The sequence below is a fragment of the Cynoglossus semilaevis genome, chromosome 6, assembly GCF_000523025.1.
Source record: "Cynoglossus semilaevis isolate Cse_v1.0 chromosome 6, Cse_v1.0, whole genome shotgun sequence".
Lineage (NCBI taxonomy): Eukaryota > Metazoa > Chordata > Actinopteri > Pleuronectiformes > Cynoglossidae > Cynoglossus > Cynoglossus semilaevis.
Genome location: NC_024312.1, coordinates 17,235,860 through 17,250,513, shown reverse-complemented (window position 1 = coordinate 17,250,513; position 14,654 = coordinate 17,235,860). Strand labels below are relative to the sequence as shown.

At 39.3% G+C, this 14,654-nt stretch overlaps 1 protein-coding gene across 4 annotated transcripts in view; it reads right to left on the bottom strand.

Annotated features, from left to right (window-relative positions):
• Positions 1–14,654, bottom strand: part of LOC103380429 (cGMP-inhibited 3',5'-cyclic phosphodiesterase A) — a 118,334-nt gene that overhangs the window by 11,329 nt on the left and 92,351 nt on the right. For 3 of the 4 annotated variants that reach the window (XM_025056018.1, XM_025056016.1, XM_025056017.1), the window contains 3 exons: positions 10,357–10,407; positions 4,629–4,889; positions 2,133–2,290 (listed from right to left, as the gene is read on the bottom strand). In XM_025056018.1, coding sequence (XP_024911786.1) covers positions 2,133–2,290; positions 4,629–4,889; positions 10,357–10,407 — 470 coding nt within the window. Of the gene's footprint in view, positions 1–2,132; positions 2,291–4,628; positions 4,890–10,356; positions 10,408–14,654 lie in introns of those variants that run through there. The other variant, XM_017033305.2, reaches the window with a different exon arrangement.

Genomic DNA, 14,654 nt, shown 5'->3' with positions numbered 1-14,654 from the left:
TTTTTTTTTTTTTTTCAATCGCTGCACGTCACCGAGAGCTGACATGATGGAAAAAAGAGGGGAGGGGGAAGAGGAGCTTAATGTCCTAATTAAGATTGTAGAGATTTGATGATGGAGCAGAGAGAAGGCAATTGGAGCCATGTGTTCATGGGTATTGTTGTTTTGTTTGATGTGGGAATAAACTCAGTCGTTACTGTTGTGTTGGCTGAGGGATCATATGTGTAAAATATTCTCACATATTTGACAAATAAATGTTTTGGTGTAGAATGTTGGAACACAGCTGTTTTTATTGCATGAAAAATAAGAACTCCTAATGACGTTTTACTCTGCACGAGGACTCGCACTCCATCGTGACTGTGCAACCCATGTAGAAAATACACCCCTCCAGCTGTGATGGTGAATGTGTGTGTGTGTGTGTGTGTGTCAATTGATATATATCGTGGATGGAGGAGTCCTAGATGTTTGTTTATACACACATCACCATAAGTGGACATGGCTCGGGCCTGTCACCGAGTGTTGAGACCAGGTGACAGGGCTTTGTGTACAAAAGCTGCTCCGTGTGCTTACGTCTGAACAGTGTGCTCAAGTATTACACTGTCATAGTGGGAAAAGGACCCAAACAAACCACTGACAGCTGCTAGAAACACAGAGCATGAGCAACTTGACGCAGGAAAAAACATTGTGCATGAGTAATTCATAGGCCTTGATTTAATTATCGTGGTCTTGGTTAAATATTTGGGATTCGGAAACTTATTGCAGACGGTCTGTCTACTGTGATATTTTCATAATATATAGAAATCTTAATTCACTAATTACATTGTGCGTCTGTAACTATTATACTGAGACTTTTTATCATAAAACTTGAAAATAATAATAATAATAATAAAAGCCTAAAAACTCATTTTAAGTACCCTTTCCAGGTAAGCTTTAAATTTTATAAAAATGCAGTTCCTTGTTTTCAGGCTGATGACTGAAATTTTGTGGATTTGTAATATCCAACACAATTATACTACGAAATACTATGTAAGTAAAATTCATATATAAGTATATATATATATATATATATATATATATATATATATATATATGTATATATATATATATACCCACACCAATTTGCTATTTGCTAGACTACTAGGTTAAAAGACACTAAGGATGTTTTCTTACATTTGACTATGAACAGTTCTTGATGTTTGGTTGTCGAGCATCTATGGGCTCTGGCTCATGTGTTACACTATCCATCCAAGTGGAGGCAGCAAACACCTATCTGTACCTTTAAAAGTTTCTACATAAGAAATGCAACAAATGTCTACCAGGTAAATTCACTGCAGGACTTTTGTCTAACACCAGCCAATGACAAGTCAGACTGTTCTAACTTTTATTGTCTTGGGAGTTTGGTTTATTTTGCAACTAGGTCATCAGAAGGCAGGTTCAATGCTTTGTTGCTAATGTTAAAAGATAATTTATTGCTGCGATATAACCAGCTATTTCAAAGACAGGGAGCTTCCACCTACAAAAACTCTAAATATTGAACAAGTGATTTTCCTTGACCTCTAATTATTGCCTCAGTAATCATAACAGACGGAGACTGTTTATTCAAGCTTCAATGCCTCAATGTAATTTACTAGCAAAGGAAAAAGATGAAACTCTAGGAAAATAAACATTTTCCATTGAACATCAATATGAGCGAGACTTGGACCTGTGTATGTTTCTACTGATTCATTAGCTGTGTACGTCCTGTCCAAACACAACCACTTAGTCAGGTTTTCTAAACACAAAATATGGACCAAATATATGGAGACATCCAACCACACATTATAAATGCTAACATACACACAATGAACAGCGGAATACACACACACACTCATCATCACCATCTTGTCATGCACGAACCGGATCCTATTGTTTTGCTACCTATCTGGCAACAACCAAACACACACAGTATAAAATATGTCATATTTATTTACTGTATTTAACACATGCAGTGACACTTCTCAACCTCTATTGTCAACTTTGCACTCCAATTTATGCAACGACTAACTAAAGGTGAATCTTAATTTCCCTTTTCCTCATTGACATTGACAGAATTCTAATACTTTGTTTCAAACAAACAGGTTTTGATTCTCAGTTACCTGCAGGTGGGTGTTTCATGATAGGGTTTGATGCTGGCGCTACGATCCCTGCGAACAGGTCCAGGCTCAATTGTGGGAAGCCCTGTTGCAGAAGTGGTGGTGGTCCATGTGGAAGAGATCCTCCTCAGGAGACCAGGGTGAAGACTTCGCCTCAGACGCTGTCCAGACACACACCATGAGTCAATAAATTAAATCTCATCACCATGTGAAGTTTTCACTGGTCAGAGAACGTGACTTAAAATCATGTTATATTTATGTAGTAGACTATAAGTCACACCAGTGCCCTCTAGCGGCTGTCAGTGTGAAAATAACAAACATGTGGAATTATATATTTCAATATAAAAGTTGCACCTGAGTATAAATCGCAAACCCAAAGGATGAAAACAATTTCGACTTCTGGTCCAGAAAATATGTTAATTTTCCCCAGTATTTGTGATAACTGAAACGGCTGATTATTCTGGATCCACACTAACATGATTAACTGTTTATAGGCATTATCTTCTTCATTTAAAATATCTATTGAATATTACTCGTTCACTGCTGAGTATTGTTACCATTGTGGCTCGAACGCACATAAAGTGAACATCATGCACCACACAGGTATAAAAGCATCTTTTAACTAATGCTCTAGATTTTCTTTTTAATTTGTCTCTCTGAGATTCCCAGAGGTGTGTGTGTGTGTGTGTGTGTGTGTGTGTGGCTGTGATGCCTCCATCTGCTCAGTGCTACAGCGCAGCCTGGTACAGCAGTGCTACACATGCTCTCTTTCTGTCTGTCTTCCACAGGGTGACCTAGTAAAAATCACGGCAGAACACTGAATGGGCCCATTCACAGGGAGACGTCATGAAGCCGGCACCGAGTGCATGGACACAGGTTTTTATACAGTGTGTTCATTACGGTCATTTTAGCGGGCATTTCAATCACTCCATACATGTGCAGTTTGAAATAAACCTTGGCAGTATCAAAGCATGTGATCACATACATGTGTGTGTGTGTGTGTGTGTATGTATATATATTTATATATGTATATATATCACCAGAAGCAGCCATGTAACAGAAACATACACTAAATTAAATAAAAATATTTAAATATAGGTATATAGAGAGAGTTCACTCTATGTCATAACAGGAGTTGTTTCTGAAAGTAGAAATAATACCTTACTGTAACCGTTATACTGTTTTATATTATACTCTGTTTGTGTGATTATGTACTGCATTACATTGTATATAGAATACATGTTATACATGTTTGCAATGTTTGATGCTACAGATTTAAACTGACTTAATTTTCTGAACTGAATTAAGGCTTTGCCGAAAAACAAAAAAAGATTTTAATGAATCCCTCTAATCTTTTATTTTATTTTATTATTCTGTAACACTCAGAAACTGTCCTTCATTAAAATCCCTGTATTTCAAATGACAGCTATATCTGCCAGAAACTCTTTTATCTTTTATCAGCTGAAATTAGGAATATGAGGACATTTATCAATTCAAATGATTTGACAGTTTGAAGGAAGCTTTGTCATTCAAACCATTGATGTCTGTATTCACTGTATATTTTACGCATTCAGCTTTTTGCGTCCTAAAAACCTGCTTTGTGTTGTGCAAATAAATGAATTTTGCTAATGAGAATGTGCCATGGTGGACTTGGAATGCTGAGCCAGTGGGCAGCAAAGCAGAGCGGTTTTCATTAGTCCACTAACTACCTTCACTGCTCCTGCACTTCTCCTCCCAGCCAATTAGAGGTGGAACATCATCTCTGGGGAGCTGTACGGAGCTCAGGCTCAGTGGCCTCTCTGGAGGCACAGATTCTCACAGCTACTTTTACTACTTTTTAGTAGTTCAGACGTTGTAAAAATACACCTGTCAGACAAGTAAATAGCTAAATGGCAGTGTGCCCATTAAGCACACACCTGCCAGCAGCGGTGACAGCTAGGACTGATGGCCGACCTTAAATTAAAAGCTCATCTACAATTTGGGTGGGAGACCGCTTCTGTTGACAAATCCTCATCCTTTTCTGCAACCGATGGAAAGTCGCATTCCCCTTCACGTTGCCCCTACTTTTCTTACCAGCACACACACACACACACACACACACACATACATATGCATGCACGCACTGTCTGGCTCGGCACATCTGTCATGTTGACACAGCTGTGGCAATGAAAGAGAGAACAGAGCTGTGAGCTGTAGACGTGCTCTATTTTTCTTCACTCAGCTCTATGAAAATACACTCCTTCATTTGTGGCTAAAAGCTCTGAGAGCAGGAAACACTCATTAGCTCAAACACAGGCTAAAAGATTAACATGTGTGTGGAGTGCGGTGAGGAGTGTAAATCATTTGGTCTTAATAAGATGGACTGCATTTCTTTAGTTGGCCTTTTTAGATGTTTTCAAAGAAAATTGTTTTTGTCTGTCGACCTAGACTTTTTGTTTTACCCTCCTGACTTTTGATTTTAGGGCGACGTACAACCCCACAGAGGTGGGAAACCTGTACCTTGTGAAAGGACGTCTTCTCGCCTTTCTCTGGTCCTTCTTCTGAGTCAGAGCAGGTGTAGGCGTCGCCAAGATTAAGCAGGGGAGCAGGGCGCGGCCGGTGCAGCGGCTGGAAGGTGAGCTGGGTAGTGAGCAGGTTGCTGACAGCCCGTAGTGAAGTGCAAGTATTGGGGGGCAGAGAGGGGTCAGCCAGCAGGTCCGTGATCAGTCCATGAGCCTCTCCCATCACCGCTATGTCCACCATGACTGTGGTGCCTGACGACTGTAACAATGGGACAGAGAAACAAAAACTACTGAAGTAATCACTGTGTCAGCTCCCAGTGTGTGTCACTGCTCTGAGTCTCTGAGCAGATGAACCTGGTGACAGGCGTCTGACGATGTCAGAAGAACAGGCAGTAATCAATGGCTTCACAGATTCACGTATTCGTCTGTTTCACACCAGTAATCTACAGTCATTTCTTAGGATACGTGTACTTCTGAGATCAAACTACAGTGTGTTAGATCAGTGTTTTCCAAACTTGTTCTGCAGCGCCCCTCTTTTGTACATTGTCTAATTGTCCATTCTCCCCCACTCAGGCACATCCACAACTATTTACTACTATTACTACTAAAAAAACCTGATTAAAACCCTGTTGTTCCTACAGAATGAATATTATCATTAAACAAGACAACAACAACAAAATAAACTAAATAAATGTGGACATTTTTGTCCCTCCCCGTGCTACCCAGGTGGGGCCTGCACCCTACTTTAGGAATCATGACATTACCTTGGGGTAAAAGCTGTCTTTTTTGTTGTCTGAAATTCAATTTAAACTTAATTAATCTTTTTTCAGCGTTGATATAAATGCACGTCCAAGTACAAGACGGTGTTTTCTTAACCCGGTGAAGCAGCAGGAGAAAGTCCGGACTAGAAGGCACTGTGTTTTTACACACCCACAGGAGACAAACTCAATATCTTTTGTGTTTAAATGATAACTCAAAGCTACCATATGTTCTCCTTGAGAGTATGGACCCGAACAGAAGGGTGAAAAATATTCAATTACCTCCTGGAACGTATCTCACAAAGTTTCCCTAGGACAAAAGTAAAAATGAACTATCTAAATATGGATTGAATTTACAGGAACAGTAATTCATTTGTTAGTTAAAGAGAGTTTAGGAGCTTCATTTTCCCAAACTACATGGCAGTCTAACTGTGTTACAGTAATGGACTCCAAAACTGCTTGAACTGAGCTCCTGGATATATTAGAATAATGGCTCAATATGCTTTAGTAAATCTTATTCCACAGCATGACTTAGGAAAAACAAAGTGCACGTTTTTCTTCATGTAGACGGCATGCAAAAAATAACAAAGATACATTTAAAACTAAGAGAAACAATCTATCGTTGGTTTTCACTCTGAGGCAAATTAAAGGTAAAAAAATACTTGTATGTATGTGTAATCAAATATAACCAATTATTATCAATTCTTCTTGGATTTATGACTTTCAGGCTCCAGTGACATTATGCCAATATTTAGCTTCTATTATTTTATTGTTATATATAGGTTTTTTTTTACATTTATCTGTCAAGAAGGTAATCCAATCAAACCAAAGCAGATTTTATGACATTTTTCAAATATGTAGGTCATGGCCGAGGAGAGGAAAAGGAGATTATGGTGGTGATTCAGAGGTTGATATAAGATTTTTTGCTAAACTTGCAAAATAGTGATTGTACTGAAGCAGTCTTGCTGGAAGTTTCTTTTTTTTTGCTCTCTGTGTGCAGTGTGGGCGTTTTTACAGTTCAATTCCTCAGTGAAGCATTTAAACACACCCTTTGTCATTATTTACACAATCTGTTTTGATCACACCAATTACAGTAACTGCAACTAATTATACAACGAGACACTGCATGCAAATATAATGCAAATAATGCCAGCACAGCAGCAAAAGAAAAAAAAATAGCATTCCTCCCATGAATGTACAGTATAATATGACAATACTGGCAGCAGAGAAAAACCATAACCGCAGCATTTTTCAAAAGTACACTTCTCAGCACAGAGACGGACTAACGTGGGGAGAAACACATTGAATTATGGCCATAAACAGCACCAGGCTAACGACGTGTGAAAATAAAAAACAATAGAGGATTGTTCTGAGACAGATTTGTTTCAATAGGAGATCCTGCCAAGCTTTGTAACCTCTGTTCAAGTTGTGGAAATGTTTCAATTCCACATACAGAGCCAGACACATATGCACACTAACAAGTTTTTTTTCTGCTGTACCTTACATGGCTCCCCGGTGAGGCCAGGGTGAAGTCAAACAGGAGAGGAGCAGGGAGTTGCTCCTCACTGTAGAAGGAGTCGACATACTCAGCACAGCTGTGTTACCACTTGATTCTTAATAAATGGACTCATTAGCTATGTCTCAGCAAGAATCTGACCTTTGACCTCCTCAGTCCCGACCCCTATGACGGCCAACAGGCACCGTCTGTTTCTTACCATCTAAACCGCAACTTTGAAGGGAGCAGGTAGTGTGAGCTGGCCTTGTACTCCCAGGGTAAGGTGAAAAGTTCACAACCCTCACTTAATTGCTTTGCCAAGAGTGGTTAAACAACCACAACCAAACACAGGTCAGTCTTAGCCGCCAGCAAATTGATCTATTAGGCTCACAAGTTGACTTTTTCTCCAAGAATATTTTCTGATTTTCTGACACTATTTCTTCATTTTATTAGTGGTAAAAACATAATCTCGATAACATGTGACAACTTAACATGCCGTGGCTCATTTAGCGGTCCATCTGACACAAACAGCACGTGGACACAGCTAATCTCTTTTAAAGACTGGGAAATCCCGTAGAAAGCCTGATGGATGGATGGACGTCTGGACAGATAGCAGTTGTACAGCGATCATTCCTCCTTTACATCTTCTCCCTCGTGTCCCGTGCCCCTCTCCTCCTATACTATGCTCCATTCATGGTGTGAGGACCAAATGTAAATATATGTCACTCAGCTCATTTACAGGCTGATTTAGAAGGTTGCTAAATGGGGGTCAAAGAGAAAAAGTCTGCTGGGTAACATCTGTCTGGACAAAGACCACAAATCCTTGACCATCTCCAAAGTATATAGTTGAGTGTCTGGCTTAAACTCTGAATGTAGGATGCTGCTAAAAGATGAATATTAAATGCAATTAGAAACTAGGTGATAATTAAGAGATTTAAATTGATGCATCTGGTTTATACTTTTCTGTAGGAAAAAGGAAGTAGAAAGATCATTTAAAAAATGTTCCCTGACTGGACAAAATCGGCTAATGTTCCTAGCTATGCAACATTAGCAAATCTTTATATAAAATTGTTTCTGTAGAGGGGAATTACTAAGCACCTTAGGTTTATCCACATATGTTATCCTGCTGTATTTTTCTTTTCTTAGCTATATTCATCTTGAGAGCATCATTGTCACATGACACACGTGTCATATAAACCAGGATGACATGATGCTGCATGTGCCTCAGATGGGATTTTTCTAAACTCGATTACCAATGTCTGATTGACCATTTTCAAAACACAATGTAAGCTCATTTAATTGTAGGCCTCTAAGATGTTCTTGATAAGTTATAAATATTCTTCTATTAATGTAAAATGATAGAATCCTAGTTATTAAGGAGACATTTCATGCTCCTGCAGCTGCAGATTCTGTAAATACGCTGCTCTCGAACAGGCTACATGGTAAGTAGGTTGGCAAAGTGAAATAGTAACTAGCCCATATAAACACAGCACCACACCTAATATGCTTGAACTGGCATCTCTACCAGACTCCAGGTGGGAAGTTTGCCTTCGTTTTCCATCTTTTTGATTGCAAAAGGCAATCTAGTAGAGAAAGAATCCAAAGTGTCATAATATCCTCTACGATTGTCTTTACATTAAAACACTCTAAAGTACAACCATTAAATAATACCCCAAAAAGTTAATTTATTTGCTGAACTTGCTGTGAATGATCTGTTGTGACAGTTAACAATATCAGTTTGTCTCCACTGTGTTAACAGCCCATTTGAACAGTGCATCAATGGACTGGCAATAGATTAACACCAGCCCGGCAGTTCATGTAAACCTGACCAAGGGCCAGTCAAAACAAACCAGCCATCATTCCTGAGCAGTGAGGCGTTGTTTGTATAATATTCACCTGTCCAGACCTATAGATGGAGCAAACGTTGACAGAAAGGAACCAATGTAAGAAAGATCAGATTAAGGCCCTTAAGATTCAAAAGCAGAATATGTGATGTTAAATAAAAGCTAAATAGAACTCTATGAGCAGAAAAGTCTTGAATGTGTTGAATGTGGTTCTTTTTGTTAAACATATTCATATTTACGAATGTACGTCTCATTACAAAAATGCTTGTTGCATCATTGACATCAGAGTATATTTATTACATTTAACTGACGTTAATTAATTGTACTAATGGTACTAAATAAGTACTAGAGTATTTCTGTTCTTGTTTGTGCCGGACCACATATTTTCTTGCTCCAATGAATCTGCAGGAGGCAGATTAAGTGCCTCCTTTGAAGCAAACAAACCCTGACTCTTCTTTGTAATGAGGCTTATTTTGATGCACAGACAGAAGGGTCACATATTTTTGAATTTTGAAATGGTCCCTTACATGTATTTTTAATCCCTGGAGTCCCTTATCCAAACATACACTCCCTAAAGCTTCTACTAGGATGACTATGATAGGTTGGCCTCAAGAAGTTGTGCAACACTGAGAACATAATGTATCCCAGAGGAGGAGAAATACAGACTGAACAAATGCCCGAGGGGCCAACTGGAGAAGGAACTGCATTTGATTCATTTAGTAAACACAATTTAATAATGTAAGCATTTCTGGTTCATCATGAGACACACACACACACACCGTGATGCTTACTTTGCAATTAACCCCCCACATAAAACATCCCACTGTGAGAAATAAAGGAATGCACTGAGTAAGAAACCAGAGGCTACCAAACAAAAACAGGTTTTGTAGGTTGATCGTACACGGAGAGAACTCTGAACGTGTTTGAGAAATCATTACGGCACAGTTTTCTATTTCAGTGACAGAACAGTGTAATGGCCATGATTACATCTGTCCAGATGGATTAGCTGAAGATGGGCCTGGGAGCTGGTGATGATCTGCTAACAATAACAGTCTGGTGATACCGTGCTAATCACAGCGCCGCTGTAACACAAAACCACACTGCACACAGCCGCACAACACTGAAACCTGTGCTACGATTACAGATGGTGACTGAGGTTATTCAGTTATATCTTCCATGCAAAAGTTCACTGTTAATTCATACAACTAAAAATGAACAAACAAACAGAGAACTCTAAAGTTTGACCCCCGGTTTGTTGCTATGTCGAAGTCAAAGGTTTGTGTTTTTTCTGTATGTGCTCCGGTGTGCTGTCTACTTTCTCTGCAGCTGTTTTCAAACACAGATGTCATTTCAGAGATATATGAGTCTGCCTTGTCTTCTGTTCTAGTTCTTATAGTTTACATTCCCTTAACTTTAATAACACAAGGACTGTGGTGGGAAGTGACACCTCTGGACATGCTGTTTAATCACTGTCCAAATGTTAGTGGTAGGGTCTTTTACCATTTATAAGGTGTGTGTGTGTGTGTAGGTGACTGATATGGGTGAGGGGAGTAGTTCCTGTGTTCATTTTCTCTCAGCTGTTCACAGTTATTATCTTTAGTGGGTCAGTGTTCTGTGGAAGCTGCTAACCTGTGATCCTCGGGATCCTCTCTTGTGGTCCCAGTCTGAGCGGCTGAGCATCTGCGGAAAAAAACACAGACAGACAGAAACATGTTCAGACCACACTTCTGCACATCCTGTTTGCTACTGTCCTACTGTGCATCAGAGGGAAAAAAAGAGCGATGGAGTTAGAGCAGGCCGGGAGACAAGGAAGGGAGAAAAAAAAATGTTTTGACTTTTTTTTTTTTAAACTTTCCTTTCAAAAAGGAAAGGAAGAGCTGTAATGTGATTTCATAAAAAGGCTCAGCTTACTTTAGCTCCTAATCACAGCCTAAAGGAGCTGAAGAAGCCCAGTGATTTCTACACTGTCTAATGACCAGCTACTGTGTCCTCCCACAGGCCGTGTAATCCAGTTTTCTGCTTTCGTGGGAGTCTTTCCACACTGATTTTTGGTGAGCATATTGAAAATAATATGCCAAAATCTGCAGTCACAGAATCTCTCGCTGCAGAACTGAGAAGGACAGAAACCTCAAGAGTCGCTGTGACAAAGTGCTGCTGCACACAGGGACGCCCGCTCCACAGCCAAACTGATAATTTAGGTGTAATTTCCCGACTCAGCGGACGTCACCGTGTTGTGTTGTGTTATAAATGAAAACATAAGGGAAACAGTAGGTTTCTTTGTCCAGAGTTAAGTGTTTTAAAGTACTGCTCTGGTCTGAGCAGACAAAACAACACACTATCAGGGGGAAGTTTGTTTTATGACAAGCCCTGATAGCAGTGACAGATCTCACCAAATGAGTGGGAGATTGATGGTTCAAATCTAAAACAACAAAATACTAATGAATAAATGGTACCTCGAGCTCTATACACACATAAAAGCTCTATTGGACGTACCTCGCCACAGTATTTCTGCTGTTAAGTAAAGACAATGAAAGCTATTTTTTGTCAGAACTTTAAATCCTTAAAGCTGCCACTCCATCTAACAGTATTTATACTGTATATTTTTTATATTTTGTATATTTAGAAGCTCACAACACCATTTTGAATGTTTATTAGCATGTTGAATTTCCTAATCTCTTGACTTGACTTCCAGTCAACATGTCAACCATCCCATAATGTACACACAAGCCGACACAAACAGTGGCTTAACCTAGCAAATGCATCTTATTATTTTGGTTTTAAGAGGCATAAAGTGCGACCCTTTGAGACTATGGTGAGGAAGCAACACAGTCTGGATTTTTAGGACTGTAGAACCTTTGAAAACATTTAGGTTTAAGATGATTTGCTGTCGTTTGCCTGCTAACCGATGAGGTTGTATAACTTAAAAAAAAGTACACCTAAAAAAGTGTACTTTTTTGGCATCGCTTCCAATCACAGATTTTGAAAACCTGATTTACAATGTAAAGATTCCTGTGTTTACATTTGGGCCAGCAGATGTTGTACAGGTTAAGTTATTACACAGGATACAAAGACACGAGGCCAGAACTTCAACTCCTTTGTCTGGCGGTTATTGTAAACCTCATCCTCGAGTCAAGGTTCTGGAAACAATGGCTAAAGTCCCACAAAAATGTTAACCTTGACAGTAAGCAAACAACCTCACTGACAGAACAAGCGCACATGCAGTAAACACCCATTCATTCAGTACTACAGCCACAGTTTAACATTTAGGAGGTTGTAAAAAGAAATGTAATATAAAAGCTTTGCCCTTTCATAGCTAACAGCTTTGGTCTCTCATTTTCCATTTCAAGCGTAAGCACGGCGGCCATAAAGGCTCTTCCCCACAATAGGATCTGAGTCATTTTTAAGCTCTAGTGAAACCAAAAAAAAAAATGAAGTCAACTGTGATCATGTGTGTAAGTTGCCAGTTTTGGAGATGCAAATTACTGTAAATGATAGTATTAGCCAGCCAGTGAGTTGTTTTACGCTTCGTAGCACTGATCATGGGGTTTTGCTGTTACAATCCGAGACCTGGCAATGGGCTGCTGCAGGGTCACAGCAGTAATCTGTTCTATTACAAGGTCTGAGATTCAGTGACACTGTCCAGGCCCCCACCCACGTTTACAGCCTTTTAGTCCAACAGTCTTGTGTAATTCATCCTTTCATCTCTCTGACAGACAGAGCCAGATTATGCAGTAGTCTGCACGGTTGCTTTGATGAAGCAAAACAAAAACCCCACAAAAAAAAAACAAAAAACTGAATAGTGGAGTGGTGAGAGGAGCGTCTTGAAGCCTAGTGGCTTTTAACACTGCAATGTACGTCATGATGATGATGATGACTGACTCCAGCACTGGCCAAAAATGAATCTGACGAATTTGGTTTAAAAAGGTACAATAATCCACAGAAGATTAGAGTGTGCATATGATCTGTACTTGAAGATACCAATAAGACGCAGCCAAATATTGGTGAATGTCAGATTCTTTGTTTTGGAGACGGTTAAAGACATAACCTTTGTTACGGAACAAAAACCGATAAAATATATATTTTACAACGCATTGAAATATAATTGAAAAGAAAGCAAATGAAACGATAAAAAATCACTCATAAATTTAATTTTAGGGCTTTTACATAGAATTAAAAAAACAAGTCCCATTCAGTCTTTATGACCTTGTTTTTCTTCAAGACGACATAAAAACGTTATTTAAAATCAGTGACAGCATGCTTCCAGTAAATGAATTATTTCTTGGACATTTTAAGGTGTTTGGACACTTTCCAAGGAATATATTATCAGAGGCAACCATAAACTTCTAAAGGTGTTGCTTTGTCTTACATACTGTACAGCTCATCCAATGCACTTAATGGAAGAAATAACAATGTTGTAAAATAAATGTCCTGTATTTGACCCTTGGTTTCTTTTGTTTTCTTTTTTTACCCCTTCAGAACTAAGAACAAAATCTCACAGCAGGTTTCTCTCCCTCACAGCAAAAACAATTGTTCACGTACGTTTTGTGGGTCATTTGGTACTGTACAGCAGAAAATAACCCTGTAATTTCCCTGTAGTTTTTTTTTTCAAGACATCTTGAAAATCTCTCGATGCCTGTCAAAATCGCCAAATAAAATGTCGACATGAAATTTGCCTTTTCACGTTTCTTTTCAGAGGTGCTTTGGCCCAGAGGCAATGTCATGGATGGATGGATGGATGGATGGATGGATGTTTCTTTTCAGAGCACTGAAGTGCTTTGCACAAAGCACATGTTTGATTTTTTCCACCATTTAAAATATGTGTTTGACTCCCACATCCATACATGGAGTTCTGTTTGCGGTGCTCACAGGCCTGAAGAGTCTTATTGAAAAAGTAACGTGACACCTTGAAATCCTCAAACCTCATTGTTAACAGTTTTCTTTGGAACAGTTCTCTACCTATGAGGCCTGTAAACAGGGAGGTCACAGTGAGGTCTGGAATATCAAGGGTAACTGACACATTATTCCTGGCAGGCGCTGTTGCTTTTTAATTCAGTTACCACTGAAAACAAAAGTCCAACTCCTGTTACAGTATCAAAGTGAAGTCAAAACCTTGGCAAAGACATATAAATAAAGACAAACTGGTGTGCTCGCATCTGTCATTAATTAGAGCATAAACTTCAGTCTAAGTTTTTTTTTCTCTATACCTGGGGTTGTGGAACTGGTGAAGGTGAAATCAAAATACCAGAAATTTGCAAAAACAAGTTTGCTCACCAACATCACTACAAGTTATCTCTCGTAAATTCCCAGTCAACCTCATACCCCGTAAGTTAAGAGTAGAGCAGTGTGGATGCCAGTGTATTCATGCCTGTACACCACCATGGCTCTGAGCCCTAGCCCACTGAAAGCTGCCCTGCCTCTGAGGTGTTGGGTAAACAGGACTGGTGTCAACAAAAAAAACTAACTACCGGATATACTTGTTGTTTAACTTGCCCGAGCCAATAACCAGATCCTTCCACTTCCTGGTTGTGAAGTGGCATCCTTCACTGGAGCTCCGTCTTCACACAAATCAAACCTGGGTTTGGAAAAATAACCTGGACCTGTTGGAAATTGAAAGTCTAAAGAAGCGGCTAAAACAGATAGCTTTGGAGATTTCTAATGTCATGTAGGATCAAAATGTATAATATTTTAAATGTTGTGATTTTGGTTAAAACAATTACCCTATGTGGCGCTTTGGCCCAGAGTCAATGTCTCTGTCATTGGTGTGGAACCCCAGGGTTCACCTCCTGGGCAAGTTAGGGTGGTTGGTACCTTCCAGTGGACTCACCACCCGCAATCTGATGATTAAAGTGTTCCTAGCGGAGAATGTGTTTGTTCATCACTGCAGCCTCTGTGTTGTCAATTCACTTATGTAACGAAGTAATACCTCT